This window comes from Idiotropiscis lumnitzeri, chromosome 1 (assembly GCF_059441095.1).
Source record: "Idiotropiscis lumnitzeri isolate Australia: NSW breed Sydney's pygmy pipehorse chromosome 1, RoL_Ilum_1.0, whole genome shotgun sequence".
Classification (NCBI taxonomy): Eukaryota; Metazoa; Chordata; class Actinopteri; order Syngnathiformes; family Syngnathidae; genus Idiotropiscis; species Idiotropiscis lumnitzeri.
The window spans coordinates 25,983,294-26,006,380 of NC_142391.1; the positions used below are offsets into that span (position 1 = coordinate 25,983,294).

At 37.7% G+C, this 23,087-nt stretch overlaps 3 protein-coding genes across 4 annotated transcripts in view; 1 reads left to right on the top strand and 2 right to left on the bottom strand.

Annotated features, from left to right (window-relative positions):
- Positions 1–1,551: 1,551 nt before the first annotated feature.
- LOC148343962 (uncharacterized) lies at positions 1,552–10,894 on the bottom strand. 2 transcript variants are annotated; one of them, XM_088305028.1, is made up of 6 exons: positions 10,767–10,894; positions 7,299–7,699; positions 5,323–5,473; positions 3,686–3,799; positions 2,794–2,884; positions 1,552–2,707 (listed from the first exon to the last, which is right to left on the bottom strand). In XM_088305028.1, the coding sequence occupies exons 1-6, from the start codon at positions 10,882–10,884 to the stop codon at positions 2,509–2,511; spliced, it is 1,074 nt and encodes a 357-aa protein (XP_088161154.1). In that variant the 5' UTR covers positions 10,885–10,894; the 3' UTR covers positions 1,552–2,508. The 2 variants fall into 2 exon arrangements, with proteins under 2 accessions (XP_088161154.1, XP_088161144.1); XM_088305018.1 differs by having other exon boundaries at positions 5,323–5,476.
- Positions 10,895–12,976: 2,082 nt separating this feature from the next.
- Positions 12,977–18,264, bottom strand: LOC148343963 (arrestin domain-containing protein 3). The gene is made up of 6 exons (XM_088292150.1): positions 17,789–18,264; positions 15,933–15,990; positions 15,680–15,827; positions 14,923–15,019; positions 14,590–14,846; positions 12,977–14,335 (listed from the first exon to the last, which is right to left on the bottom strand). The coding sequence occupies exons 1-6, from the start codon at positions 18,042–18,044 to the stop codon at positions 13,739–13,741; spliced, it is 1,413 nt and encodes a 470-aa protein (XP_088148276.1). The 5' UTR covers positions 18,045–18,264; the 3' UTR covers positions 12,977–13,738.
- A 1,138-nt stretch (positions 18,265–19,402) lies between these two features.
- The window catches only part of LOC148343964 (uncharacterized), a 289,147-nt gene continuing 285,462 nt past the window's right edge, over positions 19,403–23,087 (top strand). The window contains exons 1-2 of the mRNA XM_088303939.1: positions 19,403–19,587; positions 21,585–21,706. The gene's annotated coding sequence lies outside the window, so the exon portion shown is untranslated. The remainder of the gene's footprint in view (positions 19,588–21,584; positions 21,707–23,087) is intronic.

The following is a 23,087-nucleotide window of genomic DNA, read 5'->3' on the forward strand; positions in this document are numbered from 1 at the left end:
CGGGCCAGGTTGTACATACCAAAGTCTCAACTCAAACATTTGCTCCTGGCTGGATTTCAATACATGTCAGGGGGGAAAAAATGACAGGATTGAGGAACTAGCATTCTTTATCCTCGTGGTATGCCACTATCAAATCGTAATAATCTACCTTTTTTTACGATGACAAACTAAATGGCCTGATATGGACTATGGGGAACTATCTCAATGACACACCAGGTAGGTTTTTCAACATTTTTATAAAGTTTTAAGATCTGTTATAATGTTTAAAACAAAACACAAGTGATAGTTCATTCAGATATGCATACGTATGAATCAGTAGTACTCGACTATTCAGTAGGCTAAAACAATATTAAAACTATAATCTGATTTGTTAGAAGAGGAAGTACATAACTCCCAATCACTTATAGTGTTTTAAAGCAGTGCTGTCCAACCTCCGGGCCGCGGACCGATACGGGACACTTTGGGCCAGGCTGCGGCGGACTGCACAGATGAAAGAAAAAACTTGCAGTACGTTCTTTTTGTTCATCATTCGAGGCTGAGAAACATTTTGTTTTGAAGTGACCGGCAAGATGCTAATTATTTCACTCGGCAAAATGAGTAAAAAACAGACCACGTACAAAACGTTATGCACTTGTACGAACCGTTCCGCGGAGGAAAAAAGGTTGTGGACTCCTGTTTTGAAGTATTATTTTGATAAAGTATGACATTATCATCAGAGCATGCAAATCCTGTTGAGTGAGTGTAGGAAAACTGTCATCGAACATAACGACCCTCATTTTGCCGACTACTTTGCATGGCGCCACTAAAATAGTTCCTACTCCTACAGTACAGTCAAAGGAATATAAATGAAATGAAATGAAAAAATAATGAATTATTAAGTAATGAAGATAAGAGGGCAGATTTAAGGTTATCCATTCACTAAATGATGCTAAGCAGAACTTGTTTTCCCCCAACATGCGGATGTGGTTTAGACATCGGTGTGGCTGTGCCTTTTTCCACGTGTAGTCTGCACTTTATTCAATTTCACTCCCTCTCATTAGTGTAAACACTGCCAGCAGGGGAGAGCATTTGTGTCCCAATGCCAAGCAATCGTTTTAAAAGTATGCTAAAAAATTAAGCACTTTCAATTGAACAAATTGATCAAAATAAACAGAGCTGCTTTGTCTTTTTTTCCCATACACACATCTGCTGATTGTTGTAAAAATGTAATCCAATTGGCACTCTTGCAGCAGCCATGTCTGCCCCCCCCCCACACACACACACAAAAACTGAAGAAACAACAAACAAAAACAGCCCTGCTGGGAATTTTCCATGCTACAGGCTGATGTTGTGGTCTTGAGAAATGTCATGCTGTACGACTAACCGGAGCAGGCATGGCCAACTGGAATGGTCCAAATATCTTTGGCCTAGTGATTAACCTTTCTGATAAATTGCAATGAATTGTACTTTGTCTTACACACGCATTACTTGTCTAAGGACAAATGTATATGCAAACCAGAACATGTTTAACTTTAATGAATGCCCCAAATCATACAAAGTCAGTAATTTGAATACATACAGATAAGGTTTTATTTTCTTTTTTAAAGTACATGAAAATGAAATCTTTTTTAATGTCCTCATTTTCATAACAGACAAATATGTAATCAGGCTCAGGAAAAACAGTGTATTAGAAAGTGCATGAGCTATGTAAAAAAAATGGATAACCAACTGTTAATGCTGAACTAGAGTACTTTTTATTACACGGTGGAGCAAACGTTTTATAGTATTAAAACAATCAAAATGGTCCACCATAAAATGCTTATTAATGTTATTAATTTAAGGGTCAGGGTTTTCTTACCTGAACCCTGACCCCACCTAAGACTCACCTTACTCTAAACATAACCCTCACCTGAACTTAATTTAATCTTTTAAAAAGTCGGACCCTCTGGCCCGGCCGGACGCCCATTTTTAGGGCGGGGGGCGTGGGTGACAAACGCAACAAAAGCGCCAATACCAACTGTTCGTGTATGAAGAAACGGAACAGGGTAGGGAGCCGACAATTTTTATGAATAAGGCCGAAGGGTTGAGGCCCAATAGGTACCGAAATCGTGGCCGGAGAACAATGGACTGACCGGCAAAAAAGGGTCAAGTGCCCAGCTCTGGTTCAATACATTGTCCCTTTAAACAATCCCTTTATTTGGCTAAACGCGTACTGGAATGAAAAAAAACAATGGTTTAGTTTTGGCCATCAGCGAAATATTGCTATAACTACACAAGAAAAATAAAAAATTCTCACACATCCACAAAATGAACACCGTTTTTTTTAAACTGATCCGAAAGAAGTTCCACTGTTGCCAGACTATTGTTTTCTGCTGTGGTGCCTGCGCTTAAACCATTAGCCCATAAAAACAGTGAGTAACTTTCCTAATAGAATCCCATTAAACTCAAATATTCAATGAACAAAACAAAACTCCAGTCTTGGCTTTGTTCCCTAACATCAACATGCTGTAAAAATGTCAAGCACACCCTTCAGGCTTCATACAGTGGCGTAACCGTGCCATCTTTCCACTCAATCAAGATTTCTCCTCGTTGTGTAGTAGGGGAGGAGAGCGGATGGCGCATGGCGTGCTCCGTTAACGGGGCTCTCTCACAGGGCACGGGGGACCCTGGAATGCTCCCCTCCGGCTTTGGAATGTACGACTTCAAAACACACACCACCTTCTTCCTTCTGGCTCACACAGACAAGAAATTTGAAACAGTGACATTGACTTCTGGCATGGATGCATTTCTTTACGCCGGTGGGTTTGCACTCACCTATTGGAGTATACGTTGAAAATAAGAATGACCGTTCCAAGCACAAGAGCCAAGGAGCTTAAAACCAACATGGTAATTTTCCAGCTCATGCCTGTAAAGGTACATAAGTAGTCATTACTTTTATGCAACTAGTCATTTACTTTTCTAAACTGTTGCATGTTTTTTAGGCGTCCACGTGGTGCTGTATATTTACACCAGTGGTTCTTGAACTTTTCACAGTGAGCACTGTCAAAAAATGTACTACAGGTGGAAAAAAGGACTTAAATGATAGCTGTACTCATCTACCGCATTTTACAAATAAAATCGTTTAGCCCCCGTAACATTACACAGTTTGAACATTTTAGTGATTCTTTCATGTACCACTAGAGGGCCGATTACTGATCTACACAATCAAATGAACTTCAATACAAGAGCTGTGTGACAAATTAATTCAATATTTGTTATAGTCACTGATATATTGCAGAATAGTTGTGTTCTATTTGTAGAGATTTTAATGAAAATATTTATCAATACAAATCATGTAAATTCATAAATTGATACACCTGATCTCAATAATATTTCATTGTACATGTGTTCTAAACTCCTAAGTGCAATAAATAAAGCTTTTCAAATCGATAATAGTCTAATTCACTGAATCTCTGAAAGCGAATAAATTAATTCATATGTTCTCCCCTTAAATTATGTTTTATAAGTCTCAGTCATTTAAGAAATTAATATTCAAAGAACTAAATAGGCTTAAAACAGTCCCAAAGACAAGCACAAGACACGTTACATTCCTTCTTTCGATTGTCTTTAGCTGTAGCACCATCTAGTGGTGTAATTTAATAGCTGCAGTTCTGTGTCAAACATTTACTCGCTTCAAATTACTCCATTGAACCATTAATTATTGTACCATAGTCCATGGTGAAGAAAACCATGGTAGGATCCTTTGTGCTTTGGGGAAAAACGTCAGACATGTCTTTTATTGGAAATTCTTCCGTGACTCCATCACTGAATGTCGCTTCAACTGTCAGGGAGGGAGGAGAGAAATACAGCGAGTTAAATAGATCATAGATTTGGACAAATGACTGCATTTTCCGGTGAGGGGAGCTTATACTAGCATCTAGATTTCTATGAAACCGATACATGAATCTGGATTCCATGACATGACAAAAAAATGGTGGTGGCACACCCAAGTATAGTTGGCTGACTTCCAGCTAGAAGAAAATATTGATTGGTGCAATAGTGCTCTTAAATTAATTAAAGATAGCCAAGGATTTCTTACAGAAGTGGAAGGAAGAAACAAACATTTTTTTGGGGGGGTTATCAGAAATTGAATCAGTACTTCTACTTTAATCAGTCAAAGTGTCTGTACTTTTACTTATATGTGAGTTTTGTTGCCACACAATAATTTGATGTTGAAATATACAATATCATTCTGCTGGTATCAACTACGTCACTCTTTTTTCTTCAAATAAATTTTTGATTTTTAAGTTCTAAAAAATTAAAAGGCTCAAGTTTTTGCACAAAATTTCCGACGTAGCCCCACTATAATTACATATCGTATATCGTGTATCGAGGAACCACTAGCCTGGCGAGCAGACAACAAAGAAACACAGGGACTAAAATGTCTTTATATTGAATCAAAATAGCTCTGACTGTGAGGTCATCTGAAACGACACACACATCATGTCAAATCTTCCCTCCCCCACACAAATAGATTAGATTTCACTGAGTAAATTACCAGTGCTGCTTCCTGCCAGCAGTCCTTGGACTTGCTTTGTGATAGATACCAAGCCGCGACTTATTCTTTGCTTTGTTTGTGTTCTATTTTTGGAAGAAAAAAAAAAAGTATGTGATGTAATGTATAGCACTTGAAACATTCTCCTCTCTGCTTGAGTGCGAGTGCAGACAAGAAATGCATGGTCATAAACCAATACCACAATGGGCTCCTCAAATTCTTGCTCTTAATCTGATATAAAAAAATACAAATGTTAACCCTCAGGCTTTGTTTGATTTTAAAGCTCTTGCACCTTTTTTTTTGTCACCATACTCCATCATTTGTAAGATAAGAAAAATATACATGTTTACTATGTTTTTATTTATTTTAGTGCATTATTTATTTATCTATTTATTAACATCAGTTTGTGTCATTGGTAGAAAATATCCATTACTTTTATTTATTTGTTTGTACGATGGTTATGAAACAACTTAAAATATATACATTTTCATCTGTTGAAAAAGTTTCATTATATTTGCTTAAATACAGCTCGTGGTGTAAAAAAAAAAAAAGAAAGAAAGTGAGCTGGACAGAAATAGCCAGCATTGATTCCAGAGGGTTAAGTGTTTTATTCTCTTCCGTTGACATGACGATTGTCTCATTCGGATTTAAATGAGGGTGTTTGTTTGTTAACGAGATACATCTAATGTAGCATATTTACAGTGGGACTGGAATTTCTAATCAATGTGTGTCTCAGTTAAAAAAAAACTGATATTTGAACAAAGGTGTGTTGACTTTTGAAATCCACTGTTATCCGCAACAATTCTTACATGTATCAGAGATGTCACTTGGTAACAGGATCGGTTCCATCGATTTCCCCAGAGGGTGGTGTGGTTGGTGGCTTTGATGGTGATGCTGGTGGTGTTTATTGTTCCTCCCATCACAAAGTGTCTGGTTGTCCAGCGCCCTCCACCTGCTGCCCTGCTTGTGAATCCAAATAGAATGGCACAGACCATGTTTTTTACAACATTCTTAAAGGGGAAGTCAAGAAAAAAACAATTTACACTAAAAAATATCTTCTGTGTGCTCTCACAAGTCTAAACATAGTATTTTAGATTAATATTGGGTTTGTGGAATATGAATTAGGCAGCTGCTTAATTCACATCCCGCAAACACAATATTAATCTGAATACATTGTTTGCACTATTGGGAGCGCATAGAACGTTTGATTTCACTTCCCCTTTAAGCAGATGCTTGAACCAATGACAGTGGTTCAAAATATAGTACACTGTACCACTGGATGTAATACGTCTCAACAAGAATTCAAGCCACAAATTCACTCTCGAAGTTGGCAACTCAGCAAACAAGACATTCTAGCTTCATTACAATTAGGCTGCATGCACGTATCTGACTTTAGAAGCGCTATTATGCACTGTGTTGGAGTTGGGTCACCGTGGAAATGAGAAGTAGTTGGGAAATCAACCTTTAAAAGCCAAACTTACTCCAATGCGTGTTCGTTTTTTTTGTACTCAAGGAAAAAAGGGTCAAATAAGGACTCAACAACTGATTAGAGTTCCGATATTTAGTTTCTTCAATTTCTGGAGTTCAGGAAATAGTACAAAGACAGATATCTGGGCAGCTTTTTCTTAATCTCACGAGAAAAATGCACTCGGGCGAGCACAGTCGAAAAATGCGCGCCATCTTTCAGCCCAGCTTCAGTTTTTATAGGAGTTTTTTTTATGTCAAGGTTAATGTAGGTTGAATCGGTCGTTCTCGCTCCCTCCCACGGCACGGGTCCACGTCCAAGGGAAGGTCCTCCCCAGGTTAGTCATCGTCTGGATAGTTGATTCCCGTCTGGTCCCCAAGACTGGCACGCCAAGGCTGGCCTTCTCCGGCGGGCGGTCTCTCCGTCTCTCTACCCGCTGGCATTCTTCTGTAATCTTGTCGGTGTGTGTATGTGTGTGTGTGTATGTGTAAGTGCAGGTGTATGTATCCGTGTGTGTGTGTGCACGCGCGGGTATGTGCAGGTGCAGATGTCTGTGTGTGTGTATGCGTATGTGCATGTGCTCCGATCTCCAATTGTTATGTCTTTCGGAATGTGTTTTTCTTTTGATAGCGTCTGTGTGAGTCCTCCAGTGTTCAATTTTGTATGTTTGCATCTCGACAGCCAATGTGGAGAATGTGCTTCGTCGTATTTGTCCATGAAGTGCTGTGAATGTGAGGGCAGCTCATGGAAATGCTATGTGCGCAAATCTATTCTCACTACTGAGAATTTCAATAAAGTTCACACATTTAAACTAAGTACTATAAATTTAGCATATGAGAATAATATAATAAATCAGTAAACATCAGGACTACATTCTTGTGACCCGTGCTTCTAGTTTCATCAATGTTTAAAATATTCAGTAAATATGCACCTGCTAACTTTAATTATCGACATTCTGACCCGCATGTGTTTAAAATAATGCCAGTAATCGTAATAGAATCCTTCAACTGCCCTTTTTGTAATTCAAAGCCTGTGGACTGCAAAAACTACCCCGCATTATCAAAATGTTTTCAAATAATATTTGTATTGATTTCTTTTTTTACTATACAATACTATACTGCGAATCTTGCACAAAAGTAAAACACCAATTTCTTTAAAAACTAAAACTAATACTAAAACATAGTGTTTTTGAAAAAAACTAAAACAAATAAAAACTAACAGTCACCCTGAAAACGAATTGAAACAAAATTTAAAAGGCAAAACAAATTAAAAAACTAACTCTAATTAAAATTCTCATACTGCACCAACCCCGATCCTTACCTGTTTATGTTCCCGCGATAGGAAGACCAACGTGGATTCTTGTGTAGCGCTGAGGTGCAGCCCCTTACCGAGCAAAGTCACATGGCCTTTCTTGGAACAAGACCATTGCTGGCTCCCTGCATCACTGTCCACGTCAGATGCGTTCGCTAACTGGTCACCAGCATCTTCATTTTGAAGGTGGCAGGGTTCCAGGTGGACACCCTCAAACTGCTCCTCGGGTGCAGTCAGACACTCCCCGGTGTACTGGTTGCTGAGAGCCTGGCTCTCAGGCAGCCAGCGCCATTCTTGGAAGGCTGAATGTGGGTCGCATTGTGCCAGCGACACCCTGCCTCCAGGGGAACCATCTTGGACTTGAAGGCATGTGCCCAGCAGCTTGTTTCGGATGTTTAGACCAGATACTTCTGTACAAGGGGGGAAGAAAAATCATTTGGCTGAAAAATGACTCTGGGGTTAATACTCAGCATTGACCCAGTAACGCGTTTATATAAATGTGTACACGAAAGATGTCGTGAGTCGAAATGATTGAGAGTATTGTAATATGACTCAGGGGGGGTGTCAAATTTGTTTTCATCATTCCCATCATTGTGAAAATCATCAAATTCATGTTATTCCCTGAAAAGCGTGTATATTCTGTTTTTGGGCTCAGACCAAAGCAAGAAAATTATGACCTAAGCGACATCTGGTGGAATCTTCGTGGTGTTGTTGTGGCGCTATGCGATAAATGGATACATAGAAATGGTTGCCCCCCCCCGAAATTTTATTGTCGTTGGGCTTAATGTCATTTTCCAATGAGAACATGAGGGTTTAGTGTCTGTATGTTTATCAGGGTGCAATATTATCTTCGCCAGCAGAGGGTGCCTAGGACCTTGCTCATCAGAGCCGACGCTGACTACCGTAGCAGAAGAACAGTCAATTTGTGATGACGCAAGAGAAGCTGCGCTTCAAGAACATTTCTGAATGTTACTATTGTGCCCTGACAGGTAAAATCTATTGTAAATAAGCTAAAAAGGATAAGCAGGAGTAGACAATGGTCACAAACGTTGCAGGTGTTGTAGATGTCTAGTTAGATAGAAGATGTGTGTATATAAATTAGTTTTTGAATATGATTCGTGACGACGTACGTTTGCAATGGCGGATACGTTGTGCGACGCGATCGCGGGAGACGAAACAATACAGCATGATATGTGTAATTTGGTAACTGACGTTGCGAGGTGTTTAGAAGTTGAAGGTGTGGCCAAAGTTAATGTGAAACAGGATAGGTTGTGTCATGAGGTGCCAGTATTAATCTTAGTGTTTTGCTAAGCTAAGCTCCAAAGTGCATGTTGTGGGCTTCTATTAGCACTAACCCATTAGCCAGTGCTGGAAACCATTGCCCACATTTAATGTTTTAGAAATCTATTAATTCTTAGGTTTCATTACAAAGATATACAATGTTCATCCTGAAGTTCTCAATGTTTAAGACAACTGTAGTAAAGTAGATCAAACCAGTTCAGTATGTGAAAAAGTATTATAAGAGCAACAGCTAAAACTCTTTAATTTAATTATATTTCATTGAATTATAGTCTTTGTTATTAAACGTGCATATTGTGTTTTCCTCGCTAACATAATACAGCAAGTTATGTGGACTAAGATATAAAACCATTGTCATAGAATTGTCAGAAATTGTAATAGAAATGGTTTTGGTGTAATGGTAGCAGAAGAACAGTCAATTTGTGATGACGCAAGAGAAGCTGCGCTTCAAGAACATTTCTGAATGTTACTATTGTGCCCTGACAGGGAGAAGTGCTGCTGATTGGAGAAAAATAAATACGTTGCACGGCAGATGAGTTGGCCCATCATTTCAAGCTGTGTAACATTGTTAGCTTTTATTAATTGTGAATATTTTTTTTGTCTGCGTTGTAGATGTCCTGTTCTGTTGGCAGTCCATGAATACACCTCATTCACCCGCAAACATGGAAGTGAAAGCATGCTTTTGTTAACTTAAGCAGTTACGAATGATTCTTAGTCCATTTCACAGTTACAATTTGCCACATAAATGCCAAACGGTTCATTTAATAACCTAATACAGGTTGTGAAAAGTGTTGGTGGGAAATTTGTTGACTGTGCCATGTGACGTCAGGTCAGTTTGCGCTAGCATGTTGTTGAGGCTAGTATGCTAGCTGAGTCTCATGAAAAGGCGGTTTGTTTTTGTGAAATAATTTAACTACGAATACGGTTCTTTATGTAACATGGGTTCACAAGTCCTAAAATATTAGATGCGTGACTTTTGTTGTTGTTGTTTTAAACAACAAATTCTTAAAACCACAACTCACAAGTCATGGATAACAACAAATTATAAATACTATTGTTCAATTTCTATTGCGTAAGAGAAAGAGCAATTATGGCGCAGATTCTCTGCCAAAACGAAAAGAAGAAATCCATTTAGAAAGAAACATGGAGTAAACACACTTGAATTGCTTCAGTGGGCCACCACAAATGGTGCGGCGGGTCGGATTTGGTGCCCTGGGCCTTGAATTTGACACAAGGGGTGGAACTAATTTGACTCTTACAGCATTTATAAAACACATAATTATGACCCACAACCAAAACGTCAATTTACACAATAAATATTTTTGATGCACAATTATGATTGAAATGCAAGGTTGTCTGCATTTACATGTATTATAGTTTGACAAAAAAATAAATAACAATTACGTGAAAATGCTGAAATTTAGTAACAAACGTATTTCAGATAATGTCACAGAATTAAATGAAATGTTTTCTTTCCATTTAACTTGTTTAAATGTATTTGTGTTCATTGTTCTGTCATTTAAGTTTATATCAACAAAGCAGCCTCATCTCCACCACAAGTGCCTACGGCACCACATGTCTTTGTCTTGGACCTGATACCGTATTCATTTGCACTCGGTTTACACTTTGTTGGATGCCTAAACATGTTTTCTGATGGGATCAGTCTGCAATTAAAGTGCAGCACCTGAGTAAAAGTGTCTCGCCTGTTGATTGAGCTGAGAGACAGCAGCAAAATAAAGGTTGGCAAATGTTAAGTTCTCATTTTGACGACACACACTTCTGATTCTATAGAACAGCTTTGGAGTGAATGCTTGACTCTCAGCATTTATGATGTGCCTGATTCGCTGCATTTCAGCACTGCTTTTGTGTGACTCAAAATGATGCAGCATGTGAAGGCTGATCAAAACATGCTTGGCAGAGTTGCATTCAGAATGGAGTCCTAATTGTGCAAAGATGTAACCTTTTGAACAAACAGTACAGTTGTTTGCTTAGCCAACAGGAAAAACGTTTTGTTTTTTTGATTGGGGGAGGAATTGAGCTGTGGAACAGACCCAATTTAGCCAGCAGCTTATATCAAAGGTAAGAGTAGCTAGCAAGACACAAGTTAATAAAAACATTAACTGTCAACAGTTCAGTAAATAAACTGTTTGAATTAGAAGATCAACAAGCTCCACTCACCAGTGAAAATGAAGAGTGAAAGGAGGTAAGCAGACTTCAGAGTTCTCCCCATTGCTGCAACGACTTGAGTGGGCCAGTCAGACAGAACAAGTGCAAGTAGCTGCAAAGTGGACTTCATGCTGCCTCTCTCCACTCTTGCATGAATTACAGTGTGAGTGGATGAATGGAGGCAGAGTGGGGGAGGAGGTGGGATTGCATTCCTTTCCTAAACTCCTAGGGACTGCCACAATTCCTTGCATCACTTTCCATTTAAAAGCAAACTTTTTGCACTATTAAGAATCAGTCTTTGCTTTTTTATTAATGCATCACTATTTCAACCTTTTACCAATGAGTGGAAATTTGAACTATCAAGTGTGTGAGTGCCGTCGTTAATTTACTCAATGTTACTTTATTATTAAATATGAGCATTAGTCGTTTTCAAAAGTGGTATTCCTTTTGAAAAATGCATGGCTGATATGGCCCACGAGAGAGATTTTCCCATCCCTGTTGTCTACAGAGTATTTCATTGGTTTGCATCCTTCTCTATTTCCTTCCTGTGTACATAGTTGTTTTTCCTACTTCTGATGAATACCGACAATAATACCCGCCACGGCTGGTGATCTAATCCGTGTACATGCAAATGACCAACAGTTGTGAATAGTTTTAAGGAGCATAAATCTGTTAATGGAAGAAAACATTGTTCCAATTTGAATAGGACTGTCCACTCTTTATGGTGAGAAATGGGACATCTCTGGAGGCCAGTGTGGTCACGTGATGTTTTTCCTCTATTGTGAAGCTCGCAAAAAAAAAAGAAAGGATGATAAATAAGAAATAAAGTATGAAAAAAAACCAGCAAAAAAAATAACAAACCACATTGACGATTTTAGCAGTAATTTTGATTTGATTTTACTCGAGAAAGGACTTCTAGGGAAAGGTAACTCAGCTAAACTAAACAGGCCATCACTGAGGAATTGCTTATATATATATACATATATATATATTAAGGGTGTCAAAATTAAAGTGTTAACTCAGGTGATTAATCCCCAAAATTTTAACTCAGTTAACTCAGTTAGTTTGATTTACTTAAAAAATAATTTGCATACTTTGCAAATATTGTGCCAGATTAGCTGTCTTTAGCACGTCTCAGAACAAAACACTGTGTTTAAGTTACCACTGGGCCTTGCAAATCAACACTGCTGGAGTGTGGCGCTTGAGGGCAGTTTTGAGAAATGTTTCGAAAATAATTGTCTGTAAAGATGTCTCCATTTAGATCGTATTCAAGTATCCAAGAAAGCTATTAGAACAGTCTTTGAATTAAATATACTTCATATTTGGTGATTTTGTATCAATTCCAAGATATTATTCAAGTAAATATCTGTTATAAGGTTTGCAAAACATTGTAGTTGAAAAACGTGATTAATCACAATTAATCACGGCACTAATATATATATATATATATATATATCACTAATATATATATATATATATATATATGTATATCTATCTATCTATATATATATCTATCTATATATATATATCTATATATATCTATATATATATAGATATCTATATATATATATATATATATATATATATATATATATAGAGAGAGATATCTCTCTCTCTATATATATATAGATATATAAATATATAGATATCTATCTATATATATATACATATATATATAGATATCTCTCTCTCTCTATATATATATCTATATATATATAGATATCTATATATATATAGATATATATATAGATATATATGTATTACGTGGATCAATTAGTATAAAAAATGAAAGTTGAAGATCCTTATTAGCAAAGATACAGTCCATAATTAAATGCTATAATTTGTAAGTGACATTTTTTTCAAGTGTTTTCTATTTTTTCATGTTTTGTCTCCTTGTTTCTGTTTCCACCTGTATTCATCAGCCCTGCTCCTTGTCTCTACCAATCTGCTCCCTCCAACTACTGATTGTGTCTCATCCAGGTGTGCCTCGTTCGTTTACTTGTTTCTAGTTCCCCTGGCCTATTTCAATCTTTAGCAGTTTATTTTTGCCGTTATGGAGGTTTGTATTTGCCGAATGTTGTGGCGGGTGAGTGATTATAGAACTGCGTTTAAGATTTGAAGCCAATCACCGGCCATCTAACGTGCGTACCCAACTTCAAAGCAAAACCATACAAATCCAAAGCAGCCGTGAAAAATAGAAAATGTAAATGTGTAATTGAAACTCCATTGTAATGCCACTTTTAATCTCACACACCCGCACTTTGCAAATCCTCGACAGTCCAAAGTGCAACATGGTGCTGGCAAGCCACATAGTAAATCAAAATAAATTCGGAAGTACACACACATAAAGTAAATGTCAGAGGACATTTTCTTACATTGATCATACATTTCATTTACGATGCAAAATTGTACTACTTCGTGGTCTGTTAAGCCTCACAAAATTCAGTTTTCAGTCAAATAAAATACTGTATGAATAATGTATAAAACAAAGACAACAAGAGTTGATTAAAACAAATAGATTTATAGTACAGTGATGCAAAAACATACGAGATAAATCATTCCAAACAAAACAAAAATCGACATGTTTTGAACTTACAACTGTTGTATAGATATGTACGTTTATGTGTCGCTGATCATTCAAGTAGTTGTACTGTATGTACATAATGAATCCCATTTCTTTTGAAGAAGTGATCCAAAAAAAAGGTTCTCCCCTGTAAATTGTCCAATAAGGCACATAAATACTTTTTTGTAAACATATGGAGACTTTTTGTCACTTATGTCATGAGAAGCTAAAAGATGCCAACTCAACCGCAGTAAAAGACAACTGTAACTTGAAATGTGTCCAGTTTATGAAGGATTTTAGGCTAAGAGGAAGTAAAGCATTAACCAAGTATAAGGCCACTAAGAACAGAGTACATATGAGGCTTCATCCATTTAAAAAATGTCAGTGTTTATGACTTACATAGTGAGCTCTGTATACTCAGTTACTTGGCTTCACCTGACTCATCACTTGCAGATGATGGGAAAATAACCGAGTAGGCTGGAGGAGGTTCATCCGATTGCGAAAGGAAGTTGGTGGTGCTCATGTAAGAAGGTGGTTCGAACGATGGAGCTGTGTGCGATCCTTGTGGTGCTGATGGACCTGGATAGGTCACCGGGGCAGACGGAGGGGGAGGTAATGCTGGAGTGGGTGGTTGAAATGCTGGTGCATTTGGTGGCGGGTGAAGGACACGAGATGAGGATGAGGTTAAAAACGGAGAACCATAAGAAGAAATTCCAGGATTAAATCCCCACGCCATGGGCGCGGCGGTACCAGGATTAGTGGACGGTGGACCAGCATAGCTCGACGGATTAGCCGGGTAAGAAGGTGGAGGTGCCGAATACGCTTGGGCCCCTTCGTATCTGTGTGGGGATGGATGATCATGAGGCGCGCTGGCTGCTGCAGGGCGCAAGTCACCGCTGTGTGGGGCCCAGCTAGGCCCAGAAACAGCTGGCTGTGATGCAGATGCAAGGTCTGGAGGTATGATAATCACTGGGAATGTCACCTCAGGGTCAAAGGCAAAACTGATGTCAAGGTACACCTGAGGGAGGGAAAATATCATACACTGTCAATCTGGAAACAGCTTGCTAAAATATGGATGACTAAGGCTAAGTTCACACCAAATTCTACGTCATTTTATTTGTATTTATTTTTCATACAGCTGCTAAACTTTGCAAAGACGGCAATAATATTTACGTTCATAACAGGGCATAAAATAGTCTCAAAACTTTACAGAGCACATGTGCATATACTGGATGAAACCGAGGAGAAAGAATGTCACAACGTATACATTACCTTTAAGACGTATTCAACTGAGATAATATCACAGGTTTTGATGGTCAGCTCCTGATTGGTGGGAATCTTCACAGCCCACCTGACTTCCTTTTCTGAGTGGGGTCCAATATTCTGGCCGGACATTTTGTTGACAGTGCTGCTTTCATGTTTGTTACTACTGCTAGCAGTGTAGACGATAACTTGGGACAAACGCACTTTGGGGATCATGTCACTGGAGGAGTTGTTGTTGATTTTGGCCACAACCACCGCTGTTTCACCTGAGATAACCACAACATAAGTGGATTGATGATATTTTGGGGCTGCAGCGTGTATTGGAATGTATACATTACTAACCTGGGGCGTAAGCTGTCCTATCAACAGTAACCTCCATGTGCACATTTCCACTTGAGAAAATCCCCAACTCTTTGTCTTTTACCGCAACTTGTCGTAACTAGAAAAATGAAGGACAGTAAACCCTTTTAATAATAAGTAATGATAAATTAACAGGGATAGTGTCAGACGTGAGTATCTTTTAGGAGCAAGGAATAACATTTGTACCACTACACAAAATAGTTCCTTCTGAGGCGTGATGACCCCGATTAATTAATACAGTATATCCCTCAGTGAGGTTATTACTCAGGGCTTTGTTGAATAATAAATGGAAGGAAGAAAGGAAGAGCTCCAGTAACTGAAAACTATGCAATGACGACTATTCTAGTACAAAAAAAACCCACAACATTTTCACAGTTAGAAAAACCCCAACATTTTCATTAATTCATGGCGGAACCTCAAAAGACTGAAGCCGTAAAATTCGGAATTCGATTCTAATTCTTCTACACATTGAGTAAAACATTGGCATTCAAGGGTCAAGTCTAGTTGTGTGTTCTTGCCTTTTCTTTCTTTTTTTTCATGCAAAGCAAAGAAGGACCAGATCATAAGTAAGTCGTTTGTCTGCAGTGAAATGCGTGTTAAGTTAATTGAAGACTGTGAACATTTGTCTTTATGTGCCCTGGCTGGGTGTCACCCAAAATCAGATGGGATAGGCGCAAACTCAAGCGGGACACTAACTAGGACAAACGCTAATGGAAACAGCTGCGTTGACGTAACAAACCAGAAGAGACTGTAAGTGCGGGAAGGACTTGGATCGAAAAGTGATCACTTTGTCAACAGTTTTGTCAACTTTCCAACTTCTAGATAACTTGGCTTCAAGCATGTAGACAATTTTTCCATAGGTGCCCTTGAAGCTTGACGGCATGCTCCTGTTGGAAATAAGAAGCAGATGCCCAGATTCAATAACATTTATTAAATTTAAAATGACATTTATGAAAAAACAGAGTAACCCACTGACGGATTATAATACTTACGCTGATGGGATGGTAAAGCTAAATTTATACACATGGACACCTGGGGGAAGAACAGTCTCTGCAAATGAGAAGAAATTTTATGAGTGATAAAGAATGTAAAGATTCATCGAAAATCAATTTAAAATCGATATAAACTGATCAAAATATGCATCAATAGAAAAAAAAATAAAAGAATACATGAGCACTTTAAAAAGGAAGCACACGGGACTGTCGTGTCTGAAAGCTAGCTGTAGTTAGCATGCACAGGCTACCTACTGATAGAACGTCGCAAGCGATGTCCTGTTGTGGTACGCTAACATATTGTAGCGTCTACTGTTGATTGTGGCGGCATTTGTCAGCGAGCCCACGAGTATGAAAAAAACAAAACACAGTTTTTCAATACGCGTGATTGACATTGAAACAGCAAGAGCACATGTGCTAAGTGGTGACCATGCACCACGTGTTGCGTTTATGAATTTGGAAAACTCACAACCCAAAGTAGGCCGCAACATGACGCATTTGCCACAAGGCATTAATGGCAACAGCCAACAATAAAACATAAACTACCTAGGTCGCTAGAATTTACAAAATATGCGTGTTGATAGGCGAGTTTGATGATATGCGTCACGCATGAAATTTATCTCTCTCTCTGACTCGCTCTCTCTTCCCTTATCTTTCTTTCAGGCACATACCACATTTTGAATGTGTATATAGTATGCATACTAGAAAAGCAAAACAAAACGTTATGTATTCATATTAAATAAAAACAAAATTATATATCAATTCAAGTGATTATTTTAGCTTTCTTTCACACTTGAAAAAACATGACATGAAAAAAATGTGATTGGTGAAATATTTTGAAGTATTTTTAGTGCAACTCGGCAGTGTAAAGGTTTTGGTTCCGTTTAAAATGCACTAAACATTTTCTCTCTCTCTTTCTAATAATTTATATATATTAGGGCAGTCTAAATTAAAGCGTTAACTCGAGTTGAATTTGAAACTTTTTTTTTAACTCAGTCAACATTTTTTAACTCAGTTAAATATTTCTACTCAGTTAACTCAGTTTTATTAAAAAAAAATTTGCATACTTTGCAAAGCCAAATTCAAATACTGTACCATATTAGCTGTACATCTTTAGCACATCAACTCACAACAAAACACCATGCTCAAGTTACCACTGGGTCACACTGCAGGAGTGTGGTGCTTGTGGGCAGAACTAAATGTACCGTTTAAGTTTTGAGAATTGTTTCTAAGGAAAAGGTCTGTAAAGATGACTCAGTTTAGATCGTATTCAAAAATCAAAGAAAGCATTTGAACCGTCTTTGAATCAAAGTCATAATATTTGGTGAGTTTACATTCTTGACAAGATATTCAAGTCAATGCCTGTGACAAGCTTCACAAAAGATAATAGTTGAAAAATGTGATTAATCGCAATTAATTACGGAATTTTTTGTGAGTGATTACTGAAAAAAAATAAAAAAATAAAATAAAATTATATATATATATATATATATATATATATATATATATATATATATACATGTATATATATATATATATATGTATGTATGTGTGTGTGTGTGAGTGTGTGTATATTAACAGAAAATATTCCTTAGAGGTGTATGTCAAGTGAGAATACAAGTAATCTGACACACCTTGCAATGTACATTTAGTTGACATAATACAGGACAAATACAGAACAATTTGGTGCAGTGACGTATTATAACACGGTGGATGAATACATTGTGTATGAGCTTCCTTTTTATCCATAATTTACACAAAGCTAACAGAAAGCAGACCTACGGACAGAGGATTCATGAAAATCCTCCAATTGAGATTCCCAACAGCAAAAAGGAGAGGCACGCAGCACCGCCTACCATTGGAGCTTTCCACGATGAAGAAGTACTTGAGTTTGAAGTATCGACGGCTTGCCGAGTGTGTGTGGTTGTGGTTTCCACTCCTCGTCGTCCAGCGTACTTGCGCGTCTCCCTTCACTTTGACGAAGAAGCTTTGGACGGCTGTGGGCTTTTCCACGGCCAGCGTTACTTTCCCCGTTAAGGGATCCCCCCCGGAGAACGTCCCGTCCTCGTTTAGCGCGTCGTAAAGCAGCGTTAAGCTTTTAATAGCGGGCATATTTAAAGAAAGTATAAGCGCGACAATTTAGAGAAACTCGGAAAAAGTGACGTAATCGATAGATATCGGGCTTTTTTTACGTTTGCTCTACGACTCTCACACTTGGAGCCTCGTCGTTGAACTGGCCACTCCCTATGGCTGTGTCCGCTGTGCAAAAATGCAAAGGTCTCTGCTGCCATCGCATGTTCAAAGAGGAGACTGCAGGGGAACGTCAACACGATTAGAAATCAGGAATCAGGAAAAAGTCGGATTTAAGTCCTTCCCTGAACTGTCACTCCACTACCATAAAAGGAAAAGAGGGACAATTTGACAATTGTAAAGCCAATTAAATAATATAAAAACAAGTCCATTTATTTTTTTTTTTTCATTGTTTTTGAGAAAAAGGTGCAATTAACCATCATATAATGTCATTCCAGCTCACTTTTCATTAGATATTTTATTCATCATTCATTTTGCTGCTTTAAGTGCAACTTAAATCTCAATTCTCAACTTTATTTAGAAAAGGCTTTCACCACAGCTGCATTTGTAACAAAGCACTTTATGTTGCATAAAAAAACCCATAAAACATTGACAATAAAAAAGTCAACTAAATCAAATAGGTTTTATTCCTACATAAGCTTTGTTCTTTGAAGCTGATGGGAATGAAAGTGCAGCGAGTCAAAGTCTTCTTTCAACAGTTGTTTGTCAAAAATCTCGCCAAAAAAATGAATTACAATCAAACAACTTTATATTTCAAATGAAGTAGTAATTTATTTTGAGTATGACTACGCAAGTGTATTGCATTCATTTGGGAAAAGAAACTCCTGTTTTTATTTCATTTTGTTTTTATCTATTTTTGGGCTTTGTTTTTTTTTGGGAAATTTTTTTTTAAGTGATTTATTTTTGGAATTTATGTTTGGTTTGTGTTTTTATTACCTACCATAATAATTTTTTTGGACAATGTTTTGTTGATAACTTTTTTTACCAAATTATTTTTACATTTTTGGGGGATTCAATATAAAAACAACAACAACAACAAAACAGAGAAAAATATATTAATAAAAACAACAAAAACCTCGCACACACACTCACAAAAAATCCTCAAAAATCCTTCTGCAACTGAACGTAACACACTCACACTATAAATTACAATAACGGTCCAAGGTTACAAATAAATATTAATGTTAAAATCACTCTTGAAACTGATCTAATGTTGATATGTGGGTATCAATCAATCAATCAATGAGTTGTTATTTTGACAAAGTGAGGAGTAGAAGGTACATTTCTGTTCCTCCTCTTCAAATGAAAGGAGTAAAAGTCGAACGTCATTAACCAATGTTCATGTACAGAAAGCAGCTACCGACTCCGAATCTGCAGTTTCATATGCGCGTGATAGATGGCGGTATTGCACCCTTCACGCAGTTGCCAATGCCACCAGTCAATCAGGAAATGTTTGTTTTCGATCAAAACGTCGTCATTGTGCTGCAGGTTCTTCCGGACCGTTGTTGTTAGTTCATCGCAATCTGCTGCACGAGTGCACGTCGAATTTGAGGCAAGGCAGCAAGTAAGTAACTAAGTAAACAACACGCACTTTCAACTTGTTTCGTTCACCTCAAATAACAATTTTTTTTACACGAGACATTTTAAACGTGGCAGCTAAAAAAGCTTGTGGGCCTAACATCAATTTGTCAACATACGCTGTTTATTGTGATCATTGGGGGCTTCGATATGCCGAATTATATCAATAACTTTCGTCTTGCACGGGATGAAACTTCACAATTGTGTTCTCGTTTACAAAGATTGTAATGCAATTTCAATTGAACTAAAAGCTTAGAGGAAGCAATAACTTATTTTTTTTTTTAGGAAGCAATAACTTATTCTATTGCATGTATAGCAACAGGTGCATACATACGTTTATTGCACACTTAGTCACCTAATAGAGGAGCATTTCATTTTCATGCTTGTCATTATGTCACCAACAGATAGATTAACAAAAATCAGTTTATAGAGAATTAAAATGGAATTGAATAATTTCCCGCAGCACCTCTGTGATCCCTCATGGTAGATTAGTATACTGCAATTTTCTAGTTGCCAATTATTGTAATAGTGTAGATACAGGACTCATTCTAGCTAACAGAACTGGTGCCTTTGCAGATATTCTTTGGCTGAATTTGTCTCACAGTTACTCCAAAATATTAAAATATCAATATTAACCACTCTTACAAAAACATTACCTTAATGTTAGACTTGACACATTTATCTATGTAGCACATTTCAAACTCAAGGTAGCTTAATATGCTTCACAGAGATAAAGAATACAGATAAAAAAAGAGATAAAAAATACAAAGCATTCAAAATTCAATGGATTTACTGCACGAACAAGACAATTGAATACATTTAAAATCAAAGGGTGTGGGGAGTTTGATGTCATCAAAATGCATAACGAGATAAAAGACTTAAAAACATTAGATTCATGCTTGGTCATTAAACAAAGCGCTGCCTTGCATTGTTGTAAACAAAATGCTGGGTCATGGCTATATGACTGTCATCGACTACACATTTAACAGACTATTTGTTGCTCATTGTAAACAATACTGTAAGACAATCAATATGAAGTGTATTTAGTGATGCACGAGGTGTATTAAAAACACGTGTTCCTCTTCAACGAATCCATTTATTGTGAACATTTAAATTTAAATTTAAATCACAATCCACGACAGACGCTCATTAGCCCAAGTACAGGTACTGGATGTGTATGTGCTCCTGGTTTGGCTTGGTTGTATTCCTGTAATGTGAGAAAAAAGGGGGGCTGTGGTCAAGTGTAGTCTTTATTAAGATTAATGAACAGCTTGACATTTTTAGTCCTCTGTCAGAATCGATAATTTTAATACTTGCAAGAGCCAATGGGGATCTAAGCTTGTGGAACACACATCCTGGCCGCAGAGTGAATGTTAAATGTCCAAGGGGTAATCAATTCCAAGAAATTAGCTATTGATCTCTTATAGTTTTGTAATGGGTTATCTATTGGTTTGCTCTTTCGTAAAATTCCAATATCAGTCGGATGGAATTGTGTTGGTTTTATTGCTGTGGGCTGTGTGTGCGCGCGCGTGCGTATACTCTCACGTGACCCTGCACACATTTGTATGTGTGTGCAGGGTCCCGTTCTAATTAGAGCAGAGGGCAGATTTGAAATAACATGTTTGGAGGAATTTCGTAAACTTACATCAGCGACTCCGACCGCTTTAAACTTCAGTACTAATGACAAGAATATTGCTGGATGGTGACCGGATCTGAATTCAAACTAAAAAAGACTAAAAAGCATTTTATTTGATCATCAGTCTGTATTGGACCTTCAAAAGTCATACATAATCCAATCTGTGCAATCTCGCAAAAATCATCTATTATTACTTGACATACTGTATGTCACAACAGTGATGTTTATAAACTCTTGTTTTATTGAAATAATTCAGACATTAAACAAAAGAACTAGCTGTGATGTTTTGAAATCATCCATTTTTTAGGCTATACAACACGTGGTAAAAATAGATCTTCTGTGTTGAGGCAACGTGGAGCTGGCTCATTCCAAACATGGGAGGCATCAGCCTGCAGGAAGCCCATGTGACCAAGTTCACAGAAGTCAGACTGGGAAGTGTGAAGATGATGTCATGCAGACCCACTCTTAGGTATGTTGCCCCTTGTATAAATCTGTGCTGCTTACATTTGTGATTTGTTCACTCCATGAATTGCTATTACCATACTCAAGTTTTACTTGGTTTTAGCTATACGTTGTATCTCCTGTTTTTTTTTTTTTTCGACACTGCATTTCCAAACAGATAATTCGTTACGTTCTTTTTGCATTTGCTGTGACAAGGATGGAGCCAAACCACAAATCCAAAGCAAAAAACGCATCACTTTGTTTTTTTGTTACCATTGTTTTCCATGAGATGATCCTCAAGCTCGTTTGAAGTTGGTCTTTTATTGTGGGCAGCCCAAGGCACATCGGTGCGATAATCATGCTGTCTAATCGGCAAAGTGGACACAGAGCAAAAAATAAGATCAAACTTACATTTTTCAAATGGGTGCAAAAACAAACGTTAATTATTGAGTATTGTGCCTTTTGTGTCTCATCTTAAGAGTTCTGGCTCGGTCACTGCGAATAGCGTGACATTTGGGGCACACATTGGAAATGAGACCTAGAATTTTTATTTGTGGGATACACAAAGAAGAAGTAATATATTCTTCTGCCCTGCCCTACTTATTTGCCAATTTGATAGAAGCCCCAAAGACGGGAAGAGAGGAAACTCTTTTAGTACATTTGCCAGCAGAAGACATAACTCAGTCGCCGGGATGAGTCTTAGTAGATCACTCTATACCTCTCCTATCATTACAGGAGAAAGGTGACACGTTTGATTGATTAAAATGGTGCGCTCCAGCTTAGGCTAAATCATGTTAAGTGATGTGACATTGCAGTTTCGCATATCATATTTCTGTCAAGACAATGGCGCTAGACGGCGTTGTCGAGGTACGATATCTGACTTCTGGGGTGGGGGGGCGTGCGGGAGATTTATGAGAAGGTTTTAGTGGTCTGCGGGAGATGAGGGAGTGTAAAAAATGTTCCTTTTTTTGTGCATTGTGACTTCCTGAGTGATTGTAAATTTTACACCGGTTCTGTTGGGAAATGGAGACGTTTACACAATGCGACAAATTGCTTGCTGTAAAAGTCTTTACTGGTCTTAGCCCTCCCTCCTCCTCCATCTCCCGCCGAAGCACATACAGAAATATTTCCCCACAGATTGTTTATGTGACATACCTGAGTCCTGTCATTATGATGTCATGTTCATGTTCAAAGCTAGCACGTGTCTGTTATTAAATGTTTTAATAGAAGAGGTCTTGAGTCGTTTAAAATGGCTTTATATCGGATATATTGCCTCCACTCACAAGCCGTTTTTATTTTCAAAGTTTCTCTTCTCAGGCAATACCTTGCAAATTATTACTCTCATTTAGCCTTTTACATTTACTTTAGGATCCATGTCTGTACCTGGCTTCATTTTTTATAAAAATGTA

Bases quoted from the DNA above. Each gene is read 5' to 3' on its own strand.
- LOC148343962 (XM_088305018.1), bottom strand. From the start codon at position 10,884: ATGAAGTCCACTTTGCAGCTACTTGCACTTGTTCTGTCTGACTGGCCC. The intron at 5,477-7,298 runs GTAAGGATCGGG...TGGATTCACAAG, and splicing joins TATCGCGGGAACATAAACAG to CAGGGCAGCAGGTGGAGGGC. The intron at 2,708-2,793 runs GTGAGTGCAAAC...TGTGTGAGCCAG, and splicing joins TTCAACGTATACTCCAATAG to AAGGAAGAAGGTGGTGTGTG.
- LOC148343963 (XM_088292150.1), bottom strand. From the start codon at position 18,044: ATGCCCGCTATTAAAAGCTTAACGCTGCTTTACGACGCGCTAAACGAG. The intron at 15,020-15,679 runs GTTTGTTACGTC...TCATTTTTCTAG, and splicing joins CGCACTTACAGTCTCTTCTG to TTACGACAAGTTGCGGTAAA. The intron at 14,847-14,922 runs GTTAGTAATGTA...TGGTTATCTCAG, and splicing joins TAGGACAGCTTACGCCCCAG to GTGAAACAGCGGTGGTTGTG.